This window comes from Bison bison, unplaced genomic scaffold (genome assembly GCF_000754665.1).
Source record: "Bison bison bison isolate TAMUID 2011002044 unplaced genomic scaffold, Bison_UMD1.0 scf7180017864452, whole genome shotgun sequence".
Classification (NCBI taxonomy): domain Eukaryota; kingdom Metazoa; phylum Chordata; class Mammalia; order Artiodactyla; family Bovidae; genus Bison; species Bison bison.
In genome coordinates, this window is record NW_011495014.1 from 6851862 (window position 1) to 6872768 (window position 20907).

At 38.2% G+C, this 20907-nt stretch overlaps 1 protein-coding gene across 1 annotated transcript in view; it reads left to right on the forward strand.

Annotated features, from left to right (window-relative positions):
- KCNH7 (potassium voltage-gated channel, subfamily H (eag-related), member 7) overlaps nt 1-20907 on the forward strand; it is a 532838-nt gene that overhangs the window by 442614 nt on the left and 69317 nt on the right. The window contains exon 7 of the mRNA XM_010858960.1: nt 12271-12696. Within this exon, the coding sequence (XP_010857262.1) occupies nt 12271-12696 (426 nt within the window). The remainder of the gene's footprint in view (nt 1-12270; nt 12697-20907) is intronic.

The following is a 20907-nucleotide window of genomic DNA, read 5'->3' on the forward strand; positions in this document are numbered from 1 at the left end:
TCAGAGTCTTTTCCAATGAGTCAACTCTTTGCATGAGGTGGCCAAAATACTGGAGTTTCAGCTTTGGCATCATTCCTTCCAAAGAAATCCCAGGGCTGATCTCCTTTAGAATGGACTGGTTGGATCTCCTTGCAGTCCAAGGACTCTCAAGAGTCTTCTCCAACACCGCAGTTCAAAAGCATCAATTCTTCGGTGCTCAGCCTTCTTCACAGTCCAACTCTCACATCCATACATGACCACTGGAAAAACCATAGCCTTGACTGGAAGTTTAGAATATAGTAAAGAATTTATGAAGTAATTTTTAAGTCCTCTTTGCAAAAATTTGACTTCTGTTAAACCTTGTCATTTTGGAAGGAAGGAAGAGAGGGAGATATAAAAAGGAGAAAAAATATGGGGGAAGGAGGAAAAACGTAAAAGAAAAATTGATAATTTAACACCTGTTTTTGTAGAAGCTATCTTGTTTTACTTCTTATGGTCATGTTGAGTTGATCTATAGATATTCTGTCTTTTTCTATTCATTGCCCTTCTGGGTCCCTAATGAAGCTTGTCAGACCTCCAAAAAGAGCAAATCCAGGAGGCAAATCATGGCCTTCCAGGAACTTGTTACTAAAGTAAACAACTGGACTGGATTCCTGCCATTAGAGTCGAGTTTTACTGACTTGTAGTCATCAGACATGCCCCAACCAAAGAAAACCTGTCAACTACAAATTTGGTAGGAAGGTCACAGTTGCTAAGGCTACTTGAAAACTGGATGTTCTCAACCTCAACAGAACAGCATTTCTCACTTGGAAAATTTGCAGGAATGAGAAACCATCTTTGAAGCCACGTTATTTAAAGGCAAAGCACAAGACTTAGATTTTCAGTAGTCTATTCATTCTGTAAATACATGTGGACCTTTAAACAATACAGACTTGAAATGTCTAGGTCCACTTATTCACAGAATTTTTTTTTTAGTAGTAAATACCTCACAGAAATTTTTTCAATAGAAATACTACAGTCCAAAAAAAATAAAATAAATAAAAGAAATACTACAGTCCTGCACAAGCTGCCATTGGATGGGACCTTGGATACAGAGGAACAATGAATATAGAGAATCAAAGTTCTACATGGACATTCAACTGGGAGTAGGGTTGGTGCCTCTAACCTCTGTGTTGTTAGGGGTCAACTGTACTCAGAAGATCTCTGTCAATAATGAAGAAACAGCTCACTTGTGCTTTGGTCAAGATGCCTTCTTTGACTTTAACTTTAAGCACATTTCCTGCTAGTGCCACCCCCCATTAATTTATACTTCCTTTCCTGTCCAAATAATTCTTATTATCTTTTGTCTTTCTGTCTTATTTCCACTCACTTGATATTATAAATGTGTTTGTGGTTCTTGGAATTCAGAGACACATAGAAGTTTATGTCCAAGGTCAGGATTTTTAACTATTATAAGTCCTAGATGACTTTAAGAATCCCAAAAAAGAACATAAATACATAGTCCCTATGAAGTAAACAACACCATACACCTTAATTTTTTAAAAATAATTTCAAACCCACTCATATATCCCAAGCTAATACTTTGCATCAGATAATCATGTGCTTGCTACTGCTGCTACTGCTAAGTCGTGTCCGACTCTGTGCGACCCCAGAGATGGCAGCCCACCAGGCTCCCCCGTCCCTGGGATTCTCCAAGCAAGAACACTGGAGTGGGTTGCCATTTCCTTCTCCAAAGCATGGAAGTGAAAAGTGAAAGTGAAGTCGCTCAGTCGTGTCCGACTCTTCGCGACCCCATGGACTGCAGCCTACCAGGCTCCTCCATCCATGGGATTTTCCAGGCAAGTGTACTGGAGTGGGGTGCCATTGCCTTCTCCGAATCATGTGCTTGCTCATAAAATTCCAGGATAAATTCTCATCACAAGGATATTTCTTTTTATTGTATCTATATGAGATGATGGATGTTGGCTGAACCTTTTGTGATAATCATTTTACAATATATGTAAATTAAACATCATGCTGTATGTCTTAAACTTGTATGTCAATTATTTTTCAATAAAATGAAAAAAAAATTCCAAGATGATGGAAAAATGCAAATATGTGGATTTGTATATGAGCAATCATGTGCATGATGTATATGAGCAATCATGTGCAAGATGATGGATAAATGCAAATGTGTGTATTTGCTTATGAGCAATTATGTGCTTGCTCATATATCACAAGTTTAAGACATACAGCATGATGTTTAATTTACATATATTGTGAAATGATTATCACAAAAGGTTCAGCCAACATCCATCATCTCATATAGATACAATAAAAAGAAATCTCCTTGTGATGAGAATTTTATCCTGGAATTTTATGAAGATTCTTCCTGATTTTTTTCCTTAAAATACATTAAGCCTGTCCTGTAGATGATATAAATACAACAAAACCATACTAATGTTTATCTAACTGAGTGTAACTGAATAAACAACCAGTGTGAGATAAGCAAAATAGAATTACAGAATCTCAGAGATTAGCTGCACCAATTTTGTTGCATGTATAATTTCTACAGGATCCTTAGAAAGTATACTCAAAATTTAAAACAAATAGGGACTCCATAGATACTTACTGATTCATTTTTAGAAAGGACCATTTCATTACCTATAGCAAAATAGAGAATAGAGTAAAATAGAACAAAATAGAGTATCGCTGAAGATCTTGAATAATTTTCTCCAACAACCCATCAGATGTTCAGTTTCCTTTATGACAGGCATTCCAGCAAGGCCAACTAAATGTTCCCTGGTTCCACGGCATGTACTACTTGATGAGGAAATATCCTATTGCTTGCTTAAACTGGGTCTTTTCAAAGTGTTGAGGACTTTTAAAAAATAGTTGATTCTCTAAATTACCACTCAGTGTATTGACCCACAGGCCAACATATCATAACAGATATTCATAAAGAAAAAAATATTATCTAACCGGCAAACACACACAATCAAGAGGCCTAACAATCTGCCTTCTGCTGTCTCTGACTACATAGTTGACTTGCTCTAAGAGTCACATCAGAGAACTGGGTTCAGTCAATAATTAAATTGACATTGAATGTTATTTATAATTAAATTGAGAGCTGTTCAAGTTAAATATGCCTAAAACATAATAGTAATACTCACTTACTGGATGTTCATAGTGAAACAGGAGTTATATATAGAACTTTATGTTTTTTGCCTTACTTAGTTTACAGATGCCTGTGAGGTGGAGATTGCTGTCCTCATTTTGCTGTTAAGAAATCTGATACTCAGGAGATTTTTGAAATGGCCATGGTAGAGCTGGGGTATGTAACTGGGTTGTCTTAGTCTGGAGTCTTGTTTATTCTGCAATATTTGACAGATTGTGGATTTCTAAATTAAAATGGTCTTTATATTAATTTTTTGTGCCATCATGGCCATCAGGGGTTTCTCTGGTGCCTCAGTGGTAAAGAGTCTGCCTGCCAATGCAGGAGATGTGAGTTTGATCCCTGGGTTGGGAAGATTTCCCAAAGGAGGAATTGGCAACCCACTCCAGTATCCTTGCCTGGAATTCCATAAACAGAGGAGCCTGGCAGGCTACAGTCCATGGGGTTGCAGAGTCGGACATGACCGAGCAACTAACACCACATGGCAGGTGGCACTGGTGATACGGAATCTGCCTGTAATGCAAGAGATACAGGAGGGGTGGGTCCCATCCCTGGAGCAAGAAGGTCCCGGGGAATAGGAAGTGGCAACCCACTCCAGTATTGCTGCTAGAAGAATCCCGTGGACGGAGAAGCCTGACAGCCGATAGTTGAGGGGGGTCACAAAGAGTGGGACACAACTGGGAATAGAGGCACACAGGCTGCTGCAGATGAGAACACAGGCCTTACAGAACCAGACAACCTTAGCAAGTTAGCTAACCTTGTTTTTTTTTTTTTAATCTGTAGAGTGGAATAAACAATAGCATTGTCTTAATTTCCTTTGTTGTCATACAAAGGACCACAAACTAAGTGGTTTAAAACAATCTATGTTTACTCTTTTACAGTCCTGAAAGCTGAAAGTCTCAAATCTAGGTGTTCACTGGGGCATTTCTCTATTTGGAGGCCCCGGGGAACATTTATTCCATGCCTTTCTCTCAGCACCTGTGTTTCTGGCAGTCTTGGTGTTCCTTGGCTTACAGACGCACAGCTCCAACCTCTGCCTCCATCATCACATGGCATTTCCCGTGTGTCTGTCTCTGTGTTCTCTTCCCCTCTTCTTCTGAGGACACCAGTCCTTAGATAGAGCTCCCCTCAATCCCGTATGACCTCATCTTACCTTGGTTACATCTGCAAAGACCTTATTTCCAAATAAGCTCATACTCACAGATACTGGGCATTAGGACAACAGCATATTTTTTTGCTGGGGACATAACTGAACTTGTAACAAGCACCTCCAATGTAAAAATTGTCATATTTAAAAGTGACTGTGCCTACTAAGCCTTTAGTAAATAATAGGCATTCAGTAAAGTTAAGAGTTATTATGATTGATAATCCTATAGTTGACTCTGAGGCCTCAAATAAATTATTCAGCCTCTCTAAGTCAGTTTCCATGTCTATAAAAATGGAGATAACAGTGTTTATTTCAGAGAGCTGTTGAGAGAATTGAATGTCATAATTCAATACGCGCCCTGGTAACTAATTCAATGTTAACGCTCCTCTTTCTCCAAGAGACAGCATTGATGAGCTGCACAGGTACTCTCTCAGAGTCCAGTGTCATCAGGTGCATCGTATTTCAAGGGAAAAAAAGCAGAGGCCAAAATAGGCTGATGAGGACATCCAGGAGGGCAGCTTGCTCCTTCCCAGTTGCAGTGGCGGCAGCTGCGGCTGGGAGCGTGGTCTTCCCCTGCACCAGGAGGGCGGTGTTAGAAAAAGCACCTCACTCCCCTTGTCTTCTTGTCAGTGATAATCATTCTGGGAATTCCCGGCCAGAAAGAGTCTGACTGAGCAAAGTGAGCTTGAGCCTGTCTATTCCTTTGTGGTTTCTGTACTCCTTACTCACTCCAGCCTTGAAAAAGTCCCCAAACTAATGAGTGTGCTGGTTCATGTGATTTAGCTAGATTTAGATGTGGCTCTGTTAATCTTTTGCAAGTTTGCACACTATCATTGTTAACACCAGTGATGTGACTTTATTAAACTAAACCTCAAGGGAAAGCAGAGGGAAGAGATGAGATACACTGTGGACTTGGTATTTTTCTCTTGCCTGTTTGAGATCTTTGTCTTATTAAAGATCTAAGTATTAGAGTAATACTAGCACCTGGAACTAATAAACCCTCATATTATTGTGGTGCGTGTATGCTCAGTCGTGGCCTGCTCTTTGTGACCTTATGGACTGTAGCCCTCCAGACTCTTCTGTCCATGGAATTTTCCAGACGGGAATCCTGGATTGGGTTGCTATTTCCTACTCCAGGGGATCTTCCTGACCCAGGGATTGAACCTGTGTCTCCTGCATTGGCAGGTGGATTTTTTACCACTGCACCGCCTGGGAAGCCCATGTCACTGAGGCTTACCACAGTATTATATTTCATCCTCAAGCAATAGCAGCAGCTGGTGTTTCTGTGCAATGAATAATTTCCTCCGCTTGATGATTGGGTGACCCAGGTTTCCTACCCTTGATGACTCCCCTATCCCATAGGATTTAAGGACCTGAAGACTTGGAAGCATCTGGCTTTATGCCATGGAAAGAAAAAAAGAATGAATAAGGAAGGACACACCTGCTTGGGTTTGGCCAAGAAATGCTATTCATGACAGATGGCTATAGTTAGATGCAGATGGAGCTGAGTAACATACTGTTGGCTGGACAGACACGTTCTAGCAACAACTCTGTGGAGGGTAGAACAGCAAATTTTGGCAACAGCAGCTGTTTCTATCAAAATCCTTTCTCTCATGAACTTTCTGTCTTGCCACTTTCATTGTCTCTTTTTCTTAAGCTACAAACATGCCCGCTCAACTATTTTGAGTGTTTACTATGTATATTCAGGTAAATTGCTAAGCCCCAGGAATATTCCCTTGCCTTTATTCTCCATCCCACATTTTAGTTATTTCTAGTGGATTCTCTCTGTCTTTACACCTTCCTGGAAAATGAGTCCACTTTCCAGAACTTCAGCCTCTGTCTCTACAGGAATAAGTGTCAGACTCCAACCTCCTCTGGAGCCCAGTCCTAGACCATCTACCAGGCACCTCCTTGAACTGGTATCTGGCACATTTATCTCAAACTGTCCTATCTAAACCCTGTATCTCTCGCCCATCTTTAAGGCTATTCTTCATTCTTCTGTGATTTTGAACTGGTGTGCCTAATGCTTCTTTTCCAGATTTCCATTTTTTCTTAAATTATGTCCATTTAAAAACAAAGATAAAATAAATGGAGAGAAGAGCGCATGTGTACAGTTTCCAAGAGAAAAAAAAAAAAAAGAGAGAGAGAGAGAAGAGGCTGATAAGGAAGCAAACATTAGGCCAGAAAGCATCTGGTATCAGCAGCAAGGTGATACCCCAAGCTCCTCAGATGAGCTGCAACAGGGGAGGGGCTGATTCAAAATTAATTGAATATGGAGCCAGAACCAACGGCCACTGCCCAGCTAGCTGTGGTGTGGAAGTTAAAAGGAGTTTATGGTTCTGGAAGAACCTGTCATTTTTTAATATGCATATATTGAAGTAACATCAGAGTACTGTAAGTGTTTAAGATATTATCTAACCTATTTCTTTCATATTCTGAGAGTCACATGTATTTTGAGAAGAAGATATTTTTCATATTAACATACACAGAACATACAAAAACAAAGCACTTACCTGAAATTTAGTTAGATGACTCTTATTTTCACAAATTCATACAATCTTCAGAATCCAATCCATACACACAGATACACATGTGTGCGCACACATACACACACACATGATTAAATGTCTAAGCTGTAGAAAATTATTTGAATACAGAATGCTGCAGTGATCCTACTACCTAATTTTAGAATTTTATTTATTTTTAAAAATGTCCTATGCTACAGATTTGATTTATTGTGTTACTGTTTTTCATCTTTTTACTTAAATATCCTGATAATCATCCGTGGAACTACTCGACTCAGTGAAAATACTTAGGTTTTGCTTTATTTCTCAAATCAAATGCTTCAAAGCCATGGGAGTTTCTTTTCTGATGCTATATAATCTATCTGATTCATTTTGTTACTGACTATTCTTGATGGATAAAATTATAGCTAGCCTATTAGTTAACTGCGAGTCCTGAGTAAAGGATAAATAACAGATGAGCAGTCTCTACCAACACCTCAGCATGGTGTTTAACAGCTGCCAGAAGTACTGTGTAATCTTTTGGAAGGCTTAATCGTTCCCTATTGCACTTTTCAAAAAGGAAGAGTGGTTATTAATCCTGGTGTTTGCACAAAAGTTTCACAGTAGATCTTCATTGAATAAATAGTGCTATTTCCTATAAAGATTTTGGTTTTATATAACACTTTAACCATTCGAGGTTAAACAAATAGTAACGTGCTAGTGAAGAGAAAAACTGTACTTAGTAAAGAAAACCATATTTTAGGCTGTATTATACTGTGCAATTAATTGGTGGTTTGAGGAAAGAAAATGTGTCTTTTTGGAGACCATGGAGTTCCCCTTTTTTATACAGTGAGGTTTCTTCCCTCCTTTGCTTTCTCTCAAAAGAAAATCCTTACAATAGTTCAATTAATCATGTTTTATTTTTCTAAAATGTGCTATTTCTCAAATGTGTGGGAGAAGTTGGCTCTTAAAGAAATGTAATAGACTAATAGACTGTGTAGCAGACATTTTCTCTTCAATCATTGACCCCTTAGAATCCTACTTACCTTTTTTTTAGAACAACTACTTTTTAAATAGTATCTTAAATACTATCTAATATTTTATTTCCAACAGAATGACTCCCAGGCACTGTCATATTTAATTTTATTTTCTTGGGAACTTACAATTCACACATTTATCCAATTCCAAAGTAAGTATGAGGTGTCATTATCAAAGATACATGTCTTTAAATCATTAGGGCAATTAATATAAAGGGAAATAGAAATAATGGTGGTGGTTTGCTCACTAAGGGTTGTCCGTCTCTTGCAACCCCATGGACTGTAGCCTGTCAGGTTCCTCTGTCCGTGGAATTTTCCAGGCAAGAACACTGGAGTGGGTTGCCATTTCCTTTTCAAGGGGCTCTTCCTAGCCCAGAAACCTGCATCTCCTGCATTTTCAGGTAGATTCTTTACCATTGAGCCACCAGGGAAGCCTTTGAAATAATAGTACTGAAATTCTAAACTCATATAGGTTTTCTCAAGATAAAAAAAAAAATAACTATAAGTAATGAAATAGCTCATTGTCATTTTTAAAATAAAAAGATATGAAACCTTTTGATATATCAAGAGAGATCAATTTTTTACTAGAAATGAATTATAAATATACATAATGCATAGATTTACAAAAATGACATTAAACAACATAAACATTTCATTTTGTTTTAAGAGGAAAGAATGCAGAAACATGCTTCTTATATCAATCCAGAAAAAAGTTTGAATACGAAATACCGATAAAGTATTTTAACAAGAGGCCTACCCTGGTGAGTCTTGAAAAGTGGCTGTATTTTAATCTAAGTTGGTGGGCAGTGTAGCTAAGTATACTCAGAGAAATGGGCATCTGCAGACTTAGCATGTCCAACTATCTTCTTAAAACATAATTTGTCCCAGCCACCAATTTGACAAAATTTAAGGAGAAACAGTTCAAGCTGGGCATCACTGAGATTATGTGTAGGATCCGTGGACTCAATAGAAATAAACATAACATGAATTAGATGTATGGAGAACAAAGTAAACATTCTGTTGTAGAAAAAGGAAGTCCAAATTGCCTAACAAGGAACCAACTGAATTCTGATAGGAGTGAGACCCTGTGATATGTGTAGGCCCATCCTCAATATGAGTTTGAGCAGGTTCAAGGAGTTGGTGATGGAGAGGGAGGCCTGGCATTCTGCAGTCCAAGGGGTCGCAAAGAGTCAGACACAACTGAGCAACTGAACTGATTGATCCTCAATATCTTGGCCTTTTCTGAGTGAGATTTTGTATTTCTTTTCATTATTATTATTATTATTACTGTAAACAGTTTAAGCATATTGTAAAAATAGAGAGAATTGTATATACCTTCACCCAGTTTCAATAAAAGTCAATATACATCTATTGTCGTTGCATATAACCAGACTTTTCCATTCACCTTTCCCTTCCCTCATTCTGGATTTATTGGAACCCACCTCATATAGTATTTCATCCACAAATATATTATGTATCCCTAAAATTTCAGACCATTATTTAAAACAGCACAATATCATTATCACATCTAAAAACAATACTTGTCAACAGTTTCTGTGACAGCTAATCTCCAAGATGGCTCCAGTCGATCCCTTCTTTCCACACTCCTACCATTCCCCTATCAAAAGGTAAAGCCTAACTCACCACTGTTTTAGAATCTACGCTAGGCTGTGATTGCTTTAACCAGTAGTATATAACAGGAGTAATGCTCTACCACTTCTGGTCCTTGACTTTAAGAGGACAAGATAGTTCTACTTCTCTCTTGGGAGTGCTAAACATGCATATAAGACATCTTGAAAGTGAAAAAAAAAAAAGTGAAAGTGTTAGTCATTCAGTTGTGTCTGAATCTTGATGACCCCATGGACTGTAGCCCGCCAGACTCCTCTGTCTATGGGGTTTCCCAGGCAAGAATACTGGAGTGGGTTGCATTTCCTACTCCAGGCTATCTTCCCAGATCAGGAATTGAACCCATGTCTCCTGTGAGTTTCCTGCATCACAGGCAGATTCTTTACCACTGAGCCACCAGGGAAGCCCCTTGTACATATTTACCTAACATTATAAATAAGAATAATATAATAATCACTGGAGTTCTGTATTAAGTATTTCCTTTTGAAAGGAGTCTGTTTTATTCAAAGGTGAGTAACCCTAACTTAAAGAAGAAAGCCTGAGGTTCCAATCATGTCACATTAGGTCTTCTGCTGCCAGCCTTCACCACTACTCCCTTGCATTTTATCCGTCAGTAAGATAAGGCAGCTTATAGTTCCTGAACACACAACATAGCATTTTAGGCATCCCTTCCTTTGCTCATTCTGTTTCCTCTGCCTGTAAGTGCCTTCCCATTCCAACTTCATCATCCCCAACCACTTCCTACTGGAAGGCTCAGTTCAAGTGCTATCTTTTCCTGAAATTCCTCTATGAAGGCTGCTCCCCCACCCCATCAGCACTGCCATCAATCTCAGGAGCTGGGTGGACCTCAGTAGAGCTCCCATTTTCTTGTTCATATTTCTCCCAATAAACAATTGATTCTATGATGTCAGGAACAATGTCTTCCTAATTTTTCAGACTCCCCTCTTAGCACAGTAGTCATCCAACTGTTATATGAAAGTTTGCATACTTGGCATGCAAAGAGTTCTACCCACAGTTTTTACATCACAAGGGCAACTCTAAGATGCTGGATGTACTCTAACATACACTTCTGCTAAAACAAGTATGCAAATTGTCCAATGTGGAAAATTGGTATCAAGAGCATGAAACAATCAGGAAGCAAGCTCAGGATATATCCATATATTTAAAAATAACTTTCTTTTCCCTTTGGATGATTATCTACCTTTTTTTTTAATGAGAGAAATTCGTGACTTCAGGGAGTTGGGAAGATCTCAGAAATTTTAGTTATGGCTTGCCAGAGTACACTGAGTGCACAGAGGAATCTAACGGGAAAAGGAACTGAGAAGGTAGAACAGGTCTATATTTTAGATGACTTTGAGAGTCAAAATAAGGTTTTGGATTTTACTTTCTAAATACTGAGTAGCTCATAGTTTTTGAAAAAGGAACATAACATAATGATGCCTTACAAGATGATCCATTCCTTCCAGACCAAAATATCAAACACTGGTTTTTATACAAAGCATAACAGGATAGAGTTGTCTGCACTTATGAATTGACAGATTCTCTAAACATTATTCTTATTTTGATATTGGGAATTACATATAGATATTGATAAAAATCTTGGTTTCTGAAGATATTTAGTATTTCATAAACAGTGAAATCACATTTTTCAGAGTTCTTTTCTACTAATAATTAATTCCTATCATTTGTCATAATAAAAATTCCTTTTCCACCATATAGTTCAGATTTACTCTGGGCTTTGCTCTCATTTCTTTATTATTTTTTCCAAAGCGAATTGAATCAGTATAGCTGTTAATCTAAAAACAGTTTTGTCCATTTTAACTGAACTATGGTTATATTTAAAAGTCTTGTTGTATCTCAGTTGGGGTTATTTAACTTCTCAAATTCTTTAAATGGTTCATTATGTGTGAAAAAAAGGTATAGTATATGACAATTTCATATGGTATATGAAAATGAGATTTAAAATTGAAATTATTATAATGAAGTTAAAATCTACATGAAAATTTTCTACTGAGTAGAGTCACAATTCAAGTTTATCTCTCATTTTTTCATATAAACTGAGACTCTAAAGGTGAACGATTTTAGTCTTTGCAATGCTTTATTAAATAAAATAAATCTTAGAGTTTAAGTAGCCTTGGTGGCTGAGAATCTTGCAGCCTTTCCAGATCAATATTCTGAATGTCTCCTTGCACAATTCTTTCTACACAACTCCCTAAATGTGATGAAGGAGTTCAAGTGAAAGTATAATTGTCTCAGAATATAAAATACTCCTTCAGCCTTTTAGGGAAAAGACTCATTTTGTTTATTTTAATCTCATGTCACTTTTTCTAATATTAAAAAAGATTTGCAGGTGAGAAAATTTTATTTGAAGATTTGAATGAATTAGGTTTAATTTATCAAGGCTTAATTAAAAATTAAATATATTAAAATTAAATAAGACCATGGATCCAAATAGGTTGTTTCTAATCATTGCAGTCAATCCTTTCTTAAGTTTGAAAACTGAAATGTCCATGTATCAAACTGATTTTATGATTTTCTAAAAATAGCAATGTGTTTTATTTCCCAAGGAACTAATAACCATTTCTTAGTACCTCAGGGACAATATTCATTATTTTTTTTAGTGAAAATTATATTTATCAAGGAATGCCAATGAAGTTTTCTGGGGTCAAATATATTAAATTGTGGGGTTCCTTTAAATGTACATACTTCATAATTATATGAGTTTTTTCTAAAAGATTTTGAATTAGCTTAATATTTTTTATAGGTTTGTAGATTAAGTAATCACATTTTTATGTAGTGTATGGTTCTCTTTTCTTTATTCAGGTTCTCTCTTTAGGAGCAGATGTTCTACCAGAATATAAACTGCAGACACCACGCATCAACAAGTTTACAATATTGCACTACAGCCCTTTCAAGGCCGTCTGGGATTGGCTTATCCTTCTGTTGGTCATATACACTGCTATATTCACTCCCTATTCTGCAGCCTTTCTCCTCAATGACAGAGAAGAACAGAAAAGACGAGAATGTGGCTATTCCTGCAGCCCTTTGAATGTGGTAGACTTGATTGTGGATATTATGTTTATCATAGATATTCTAATCAACTTCAGAACAACATATGTAAATCAGAATGAAGAAGTGGTAAGTGATCCAGCCAAAATAGCAATACACTACTTCAAAGGCTGGTTCCTGATTGACATGGTTGCAGCAATTCCTTTTGACTTGCTGATTTTTGGATCGGGTTCTGATGAGGTAAGAGCTGCTTAAGAATCTTATTTTCTAAAAGGTTGAAAATATAAAGTGAAGCTATTTTAACTACAAAATAAGCTATTGCTTTACAAATTTCTATATCTCACAGATAAAATTCATTTTCAACTGAAAATGCTATAAAATGAAATGAAACCTGTTTGCCACTGCAAATGATTAGCAATTTTTTCCTATTTTTGCTAAGAAACAGTAAAGACTATCCTTTAAAAAACAAATTAAACTTTGAGACAAGTGTTTCATTGTGCTTAGTCACTTATTCGTGTCCAACTCTTTGAAACCCCATGGACTATAGCCCACCAGACTACTCTGTCCATGGGGATTCTCCAGGCAAGAATACTGAAATGGGTTGCCATTTCCTCCTTCAGGGTATCTCCCCAACCCAGGAATTGAACCCAGGTCTCCCGAATTGCAGGCAGGCTCTTTACCATCTGAGCCATCAGGGAAGACCATGGCATATTCCCAGGATGTATAATTTCTACATATTAACTATATAGATATAAAACTATCTAAGATGAAGATGCATCTTTCTTTCTTAACTCATAATTGTGGTTTGTGAGAGGAGGGACTTGTTTTATGTTCAAGTTATGTGTAAGAGAAATCTTCTGAGATGTTTTATCCAAAACCCTTTCTCTTAAATAATATCTAGGTTTGAAAATACTTTTTGTGCCGCCAATATCTTATAAAGTTGGAAATTTTAAGGAAATTTGACAGTGGATGTGCATTTTCTGGATAGAAAGGCCATAATTTTAATCAGATTCTTCTCAAATGGTTCTTTGAACCAAAACAAATCATGTTCTCCTAAAATCTCTATTTTATTGCCACTGTGTGTGTTGGGCTGTGCTTAGTTGCTGAGTGAGTGAGTGAAAGTCACTCAGTCGTATCCGAGTCTTTGTGATTCTGTGGACTATACAATCCATGGAATTCTCCAGGCCAGAATACTGGAGTGGGTTGCCATTTCCTTCTCAAGGGGATCTTCCCAACCCAAGGATCGAATCCAGGTCTCCCACATTGCAGGCAGATTCTTTACTGTGCTTAGTTGCTAAGTTTTTGTAAATAAATTTCCTGGATTCTCTAATGGAAAGTTTTACAGAAGGTGTGAAAGTAGGACTAAGGGATTAGATTGAGAAAGATAAGCTTGGTGTTTGGAATTTTTAAGATTCAGTTTTGGGAATGCCCTGGTGGTCCAGTGGTTAGGACTGCATGCTTTCACTGCAGGCTGATGTCTAACCACTGTGGTCCCATGATCAATCCTTGGTCATGGTCAACTTAAAAAACATGCACAAGCTAGAGGCTGAGAGTTATGTTTTATGCAGTGGGAATTTTTAGGACTTCACATCATGCCCAAGAGACAGCATGTCAAGTAACCCTGAGAGAACTGCTCTGAGGAGGTGAGTGGAGAAGCCAGGTTATATAGTTTTACAGAAAGGGCAGGTAGCCTGAACATCAAAAGATTATTGTTAATTAAAGAAAACTAGATATTCCAAATTAAGGAGTTTGTTGTTGTTGTCACTCAGTCATGTTCTACTCTTTGCATCCTCATGAACTGCAGCACTCCAGGCTTCCTTGTTGTTCACTATTTCCTGGAGTTTGCACAAATTCATGTCTGTTGAGTCAATGATACTATCCAACCATTGCATCCTTTTCCTGTCCTGTTGCCTTCTTCTCTTCCTGCCCTCAATCTTTCCCAGGATCAGGGTCTTTTCAAATGAGTCAGCTCTTCCCATCAAGTGGCTAAAGTATTGGAGCTTCAGTTAAGGAATTTAGCACTTTTCTATGTATGGGAAGATGTAAGAGTCTGGGCTCACTGAAATCATTCCTTTCATATTCATCAAAGCTGTCTGGGGCCAGTATTCTGTGTGTTTCACATCCTGAGTCCCTCAGGGCTTTCCATAGGGATGGGCTGCAGCCTCATGGCTACTGATTACCGTGGCAGTCTTGTTTATTGATATGGGAGGAAATATTCCAATTCTTAGTCAGGGAACTAAGATTCCACAAACCGCATAACATGGCCAAAAAGAAAAGATACAAAAGAAACTAAAATTCAGGGTCCTTTTCCACTTAAGAGGGTTTTCCCAATTGCTCAGCAGGTATAGAATCTGCCTGCAATGCAGAAACATAGGAGATAAGGGTTTGACTCCTGAAATCCCATGGACAGAGGAGCTTAGTGGGTTACAATTCAAAGGGTCACCAAGAGTCAAATATGACTCAGCAACTGAGCATGTTCCAAGTCCATCAGGACCTCACTATCTTTTTTTTCCCAAGAGGAGATCGGATATCATAAACAAACACCCTCTGTAGATGGTTGCTCCTGACCAATTAGGGCTTGATGGCAAGAGAATCCTCCTTAGCTAGGAGGACAATAGGTTTAGAGGTAAATTGTCTCCCGTAGAACATGCCCATCAAACTGGATGAATAAAGAGCAGGTTCAGTTCAGTTCAGTTGCCCAGTCGAGTCCGACTCTTTGCGACCCCATGAATCGCAGCACGCCAAGGCCTTCCTGTCCATCACCATCTCCCGGAGTTCACTCAAACTCATGTCCATCGAGTCAGTGATGCCATCCAGCCATCTTATCCCTGTCGTCCCCTTTTCCTCCTGCCCCCAATCCCTCCCAGCATCAGAGTCTTTTCCAATAAGTAAACTCTTCGCATGAGGTGGCCAAAGTACTGGAGTTTCAGCTTTAGCATCATTCCTTCCAAAGAACACCCAGGACTGATCTCCTTTAGGATGGACTGGTTGGATCTCCTTGCAGTCCAAGGGACTCTCAAGAGTCTTCTCCAACACCACAGTTCAAAAGTATCAATTCTCTGGCATTCAGTTTTCTTCACAGTCCAACTCTCACATCCATACATGACCACTGGAAAAACCATAGCCTTGACAACTCGGACCTTTGTTGGCAAGTAATGTCTCTTCTTTTCAATATGCTATCTAGGTTGGTCATAACTTTTCTTCCAGGGAGTAAGCGTCTTTTAATTTCATGGCTGCAATCACCATCTGCAGTGATTTTGGAGCCCAAAAAGATAAAGTCTGACACTGTTTCCACTGTTTCCCCATCTATTTGCCATGAAGTGATGGGACCAGATGCCATGATCTTCGTTTTCTGAATGTTGAGCTTTAAGCCAACTTTTTCACTCTCCTCTTTCACTTTCATCAAGAGGCCTTTGAGTTCCTCTTCACTATCTGCCATAAGGGTGGTGTCATCTGCATATCTGAGGTTATTGATATTTCTCCCAGCAATCTTGATTCCAGCTTGTGCTTCTTCCAGCCCAGCGTTTCTCATGATGTACTCTGCATATAAGTTAAATAAGCAGGGTGACAATATACAGCCTTGACGTACTCGTTTTCCTATTTGGAACTAGTCTGTTGTTCCATGTCCAGTTCTAACTGTTGCTTCCTGACCTGCATACAGGTTTCTCAAGAGGCAGGTCAGGTGGTCTGGTATTCCCATCTCTTTCAGAATTTTCCACAGTTTCTTGTGATCCACACAGTCAAAGGCTTTGGCATAGTCAATAAAGCAGAAATAGATGTTTTTCTGGAACTCTCTTGCTTTTTCAATGATCCGGCGGATTTTGCCAATTTGATCTCTGGTTCCTCTACATTTTCTAAAACCAGCTTGAACATCTGGAAGTTCACGGTTCATGTATTGCTGAAGCCTGGCTTGGAGAATTTTGAGCATTTCTTTCCTAGCGTGTGAGATGAGTGCAAGTGTGCGATAGTTTGAGCATTCTTTGGCATTGCCTTTCTTTGGGAATACACAGAAGAACTGTACAAAAAAGATCTTCACAACCAAGATAATCATGATGGTATGATCATTCACCTAGAGCCAGACATCCTGGAATGTGAAGTCAAGTGGGCCTTAGAAAGCGTCACTACGAACAAAGCTAGTGGAGGTGATGGAATTCCAGTTGAGCTATTTCAAATCCTGAAAGATGATGCTGTGAAAGTGCTGCACTCAATATGCCAGCAAATTTGGAAAACTCAGCAGTGGCCACAGGACTGGAAAAGGTCAGTTTTCATTCCAATCCCAAAGAAAGGCAATGCCAAAGAATGCTCAAAGAGCAGGTTAGTTAAACAATATATTCTTCCTGGATTCTACAAAACTTAGACAAAGTCTCAAACTTGACTCTCCTCATCTATAAGGATGATAATATTACTTCCCTTCTTGTTTTTTTTTAATTTGAGACTCTAATGAAATAATATATGTAAAACTCAGCAAACTACTCAAAATCAGCTGTTGTTAAACTAGTTGAAATTTTAATGTTAGATACTCCTAACTTTGTTTTTAACTAAAGGGCAAGAAAGCAAAATACTTCTTTATGAATATTTATCTTTATGAACCTCTTATTATGGGTAAGTCCATGTAATTACACCAAATAAGTTCCTATTGATAAAGAGTAAAATCTCACTCTTTCAAATTTTAAAATATGTACACCAACAGTAAATAAATTTCAGCTTAGTGAAATGAAAGAATGGGTAACAAATAAATAGACAAACAAGATTTTTATGGGAAGTTAATTTACTAATGATATTTCATCAGTAGCAATCAAACAAGTGAATATTAGAATATGCTGATTATTCTAGGATAATTTCTAGATTGCAACATGATCAGTTTAGCGTCAGTTACTATATTACTTGAAAATAAAGATTTCCTAAAATAAGTAATTCAGGTTATCACTGTTTCAGATAGAACTTCAAGTGAGCTGAAACAAGAGTAAATTTATGTGGTTCACGTTAGTATAGGATGAAATAATCTTGGGGGGAAAATGGTGTTTGAATAACCTTTCTCATATAGTATCAGAGAGAAAGTGAAGTTTGCATCAAGAAAAGCAATGCCAGTTTCTTACTCTGTTAGATATTATTTCCTGGGTTCCCCCATGTCTCCAAACCTGCTCCTCACTCTTAAAATGTGATGTGATATGGCAAGGATTCTGGCTTTGGAGTCATACAGACCTGAGTTTGATTCACCTCTGTGCCACTTATTTGCTATATTTGAGCAAGATATTTACCTCATTTAAGACTTCATTTCTCTTCTGTTATATGATGAGAAATAGATTCTTGTGATATCTAAACGTAAAGCAGTGTATGTGAAAAGACTAGACCAGCACCAGGTACATAGTAATCGCTTGCCAAAGATTACTTTTTTATCCTTCCCATCCCTTTGGATTAAATCCCTGTTATTTTAATAAGTATTCCTTTTAAAACTTAAGTGTTACCACATTAATCCATAAATACCTTAATTATCCACTTATTCGACAAAGATTTATCAAGTGTCTACTATCGTATAGCAGTTATTAGATTAGCCAGTTGCAGTTAGGATTCCTGGAAAAATAGGAGACAGAAAGGAAATCTTTTGAGGACAGTTTTCCAGCAGGCTGCAGTCCATAAGATTGCAAAGAGTCCAACACAACTGCACACCCACACAAGCAACTCAAATTGTCTTGCAAAGCCCAGGAGCTCGGGGTATGTGGTAGGGAGAAGTATGTGGGCATCAAAACTAGCAAGTGGGAGGGGTGGTCTGAAAAGAGCATAAAGAATCAACTATGAAGGATAACAAGACCAGTGATGGATTGGACTGCATGATACATTTCTCAAGAGTGACAATGAAGATATTCCTTTCTATGCAGACTATATTTTATAACTATAATCAGGCCTTTCAAGATGTAGTGATATTTCAGAATGAAATTTTCCCCAAAGGGTATAATATATCATGTTGTTGTTGTTCAGTCATGTCCAACTCTTTGAGATCCCATGGACTGTAGCCCTCCAGGCTCCTCTGTCCATGGGTCTTAGATAAGAATACTAGAGTGGGTTGCCATTCCCTTCTCTAGGCAACCTTCCTGACCCAGGGATCAAACCCACATCGCCAGCATTACTGGCAGATTCTTTACCATCTGAGCCACCAGGGAAAAAGAAATACTTTCAAAGTAAAAGATCTTACATTCACATGGGTTAATTGGGAAGTTTCATCATATGAAGGAAAAAACTTCTTTGGATTTTGGTCCCCAAATTGAATGACAAGATCTAAAATCACTAAGCTTGAGGTCATTCTGATGAGGGGTAATCTAGTTCAGTGTTTTTCAAACTGAGGATTCATGGAGGTGCCTGAGAGTCCGAGAGACCCTCAAGGATTGACAGCAAGACAGGCTGATAAGACTCAGAACCATGCACCTCCACCATACAAAGAGTAACCCAATTTTATCTGCTTTTGCTTTACTAATTACAGTTTCAAGTACATTTTAATAAGAATTAACTTCATTAATCTTTTCATTTCCAGGAGAGGGTACAGCAACTCCCTTCTCAAGTAGATTCATTCATTCTATCAGCATTTACTGGGAACCCTGCTTTCTGTTGTAGTTGTTTAGTTGATAACTTGTGTGTAACTCTGTGACCCCATGAACTATAGCCCACGCAGCTCCTCTGTCCATGGGATTTCCCAGGCAAGAATACTGGAGTGGGTTGCCATTTCTGAGTTTATAGGAAAGAGTGAGAAAAGACCCCTAGAGTGTTATCTGATGGCAGCTTTAATATTACTATGTATAGGAGGACATGTGAGCATGAAGGGGAAGTTTTTGATTACCAGAGGGAGTTTTCCGGGTAGAAGGGTCAGGCTAGTTAGAAGGGAAGCCCATTAGAGGCATAGAGGTACAAGGTGTTGGTTCCCAGCCCTATCAGAACCAACATAACAGATATTTTAATGACCCTTTCTACTATTGTTAAATAAAAGTCATAGATAATATAGCCTTCTTACACACACATAATTTCCTAAATATATAATACCCATTTTTAATATAAAGGAAAAACAAAAGAAATGTTCATTACAAAATACCTAGTTGATTATGTAAATGCTTCAGGCATGTCTGCATAAAAAGATACAGCGAAGTTATCAGAGGCTTGTTGTTCAGTTGCCAGGCCATGTCCAACTCTTCATGACCCCATGGACTGCAGCATGCCAGGCTTCTCTGTCCCTCTCCATCTCCCAGAGTTTGCCCACGTTCATGTCCATTGAATCCGTGACGCCTTCCACCCATCTCATTCTCTTTCCCCATCTTCACCTTCTGCCTTCAATCTTTCCCAGCATCAGTGTCTTTTCCAATGAGTCAGTTGTTTGCATCAGGTGCCCAAACTATTGGAGCTTCAGCAACAGTCCTTCCAAAGAGTATTCAGGGTTGATTTCCTTTAAGGTTGATTGGTTTAATCTCCTTGCTTTCCAAGGGACTCTCGACAGTCTTCTCCAGCACCACAGTTAGAAAGCATCAGGTCTTAGGTGTTCTGCCTTCTGTATTGTCCAGCTCTCACATGTCCGTACATGACTACGAGAAAGACCATAGCCTTGACAATATGAACCTTTGTAAGCAAAGTAATGTCTTTACTTTTTAACACATGTCCAGATTTGTCATAGCTTTCCTACCAGCAAGCAGTGGTCTTCTAATTCATGTTTGTACCTAGTGATAATGAGGAAGCCCATAATTAAACAATAAATTAAATATTAAACAAGATAATGTTAGTTTTCTTTAAATTTGCATTTTAATAAAGGTTTTCATAGCTATGTATGTATATTGCATACACATATATACATGCATTTATATAAATAATAGAAAAGTTTATCTGCATATATTAATATTTATATACCTAAGAACACTGATAACTACAAATGTTGACTGATATAGCTGTGCTGTATGCCATGTATGTTGTATATAAATAACACAAGATCTATTGTCATGAAAATGAATAGTGGCAGTAACGGGGTTTGCCAGTGTCATTAATATCTTCCTAATGCTAACGCCATCCAGATATCAAGGAAAAGATTCTCTATTTCTTAATTTTTGTATTATCAAACATCATGCCATCCATAGCAAATTACCTCAATATCATTGATGCAAAGGAACAATATTACTCAGTCCAGTTCAGTCACACAGTCGTGTACGACTCTTTGCAACCCCATGGACTGCAGCACGCCAGGCTTCCCTGCCCATCACCAATTCCTGGAGATTGTTCAAACACATGTCCATCCAGTTGGTGATGCCATCCAACCATCTCATCTTCTGTTGTTCCCTTCTCCTCTTGCCTTCAGTCTTTCCCAGCATCAGGGTCTTTTCAAATGAGTCAGTTCTTCAAATCAGGTAGCCAAAGTATTGGAGTTTCAGCTTCAGCATCAGTCCTTCCAATGAATATTCAGGACTGATTTCCTTTAGGATGGAC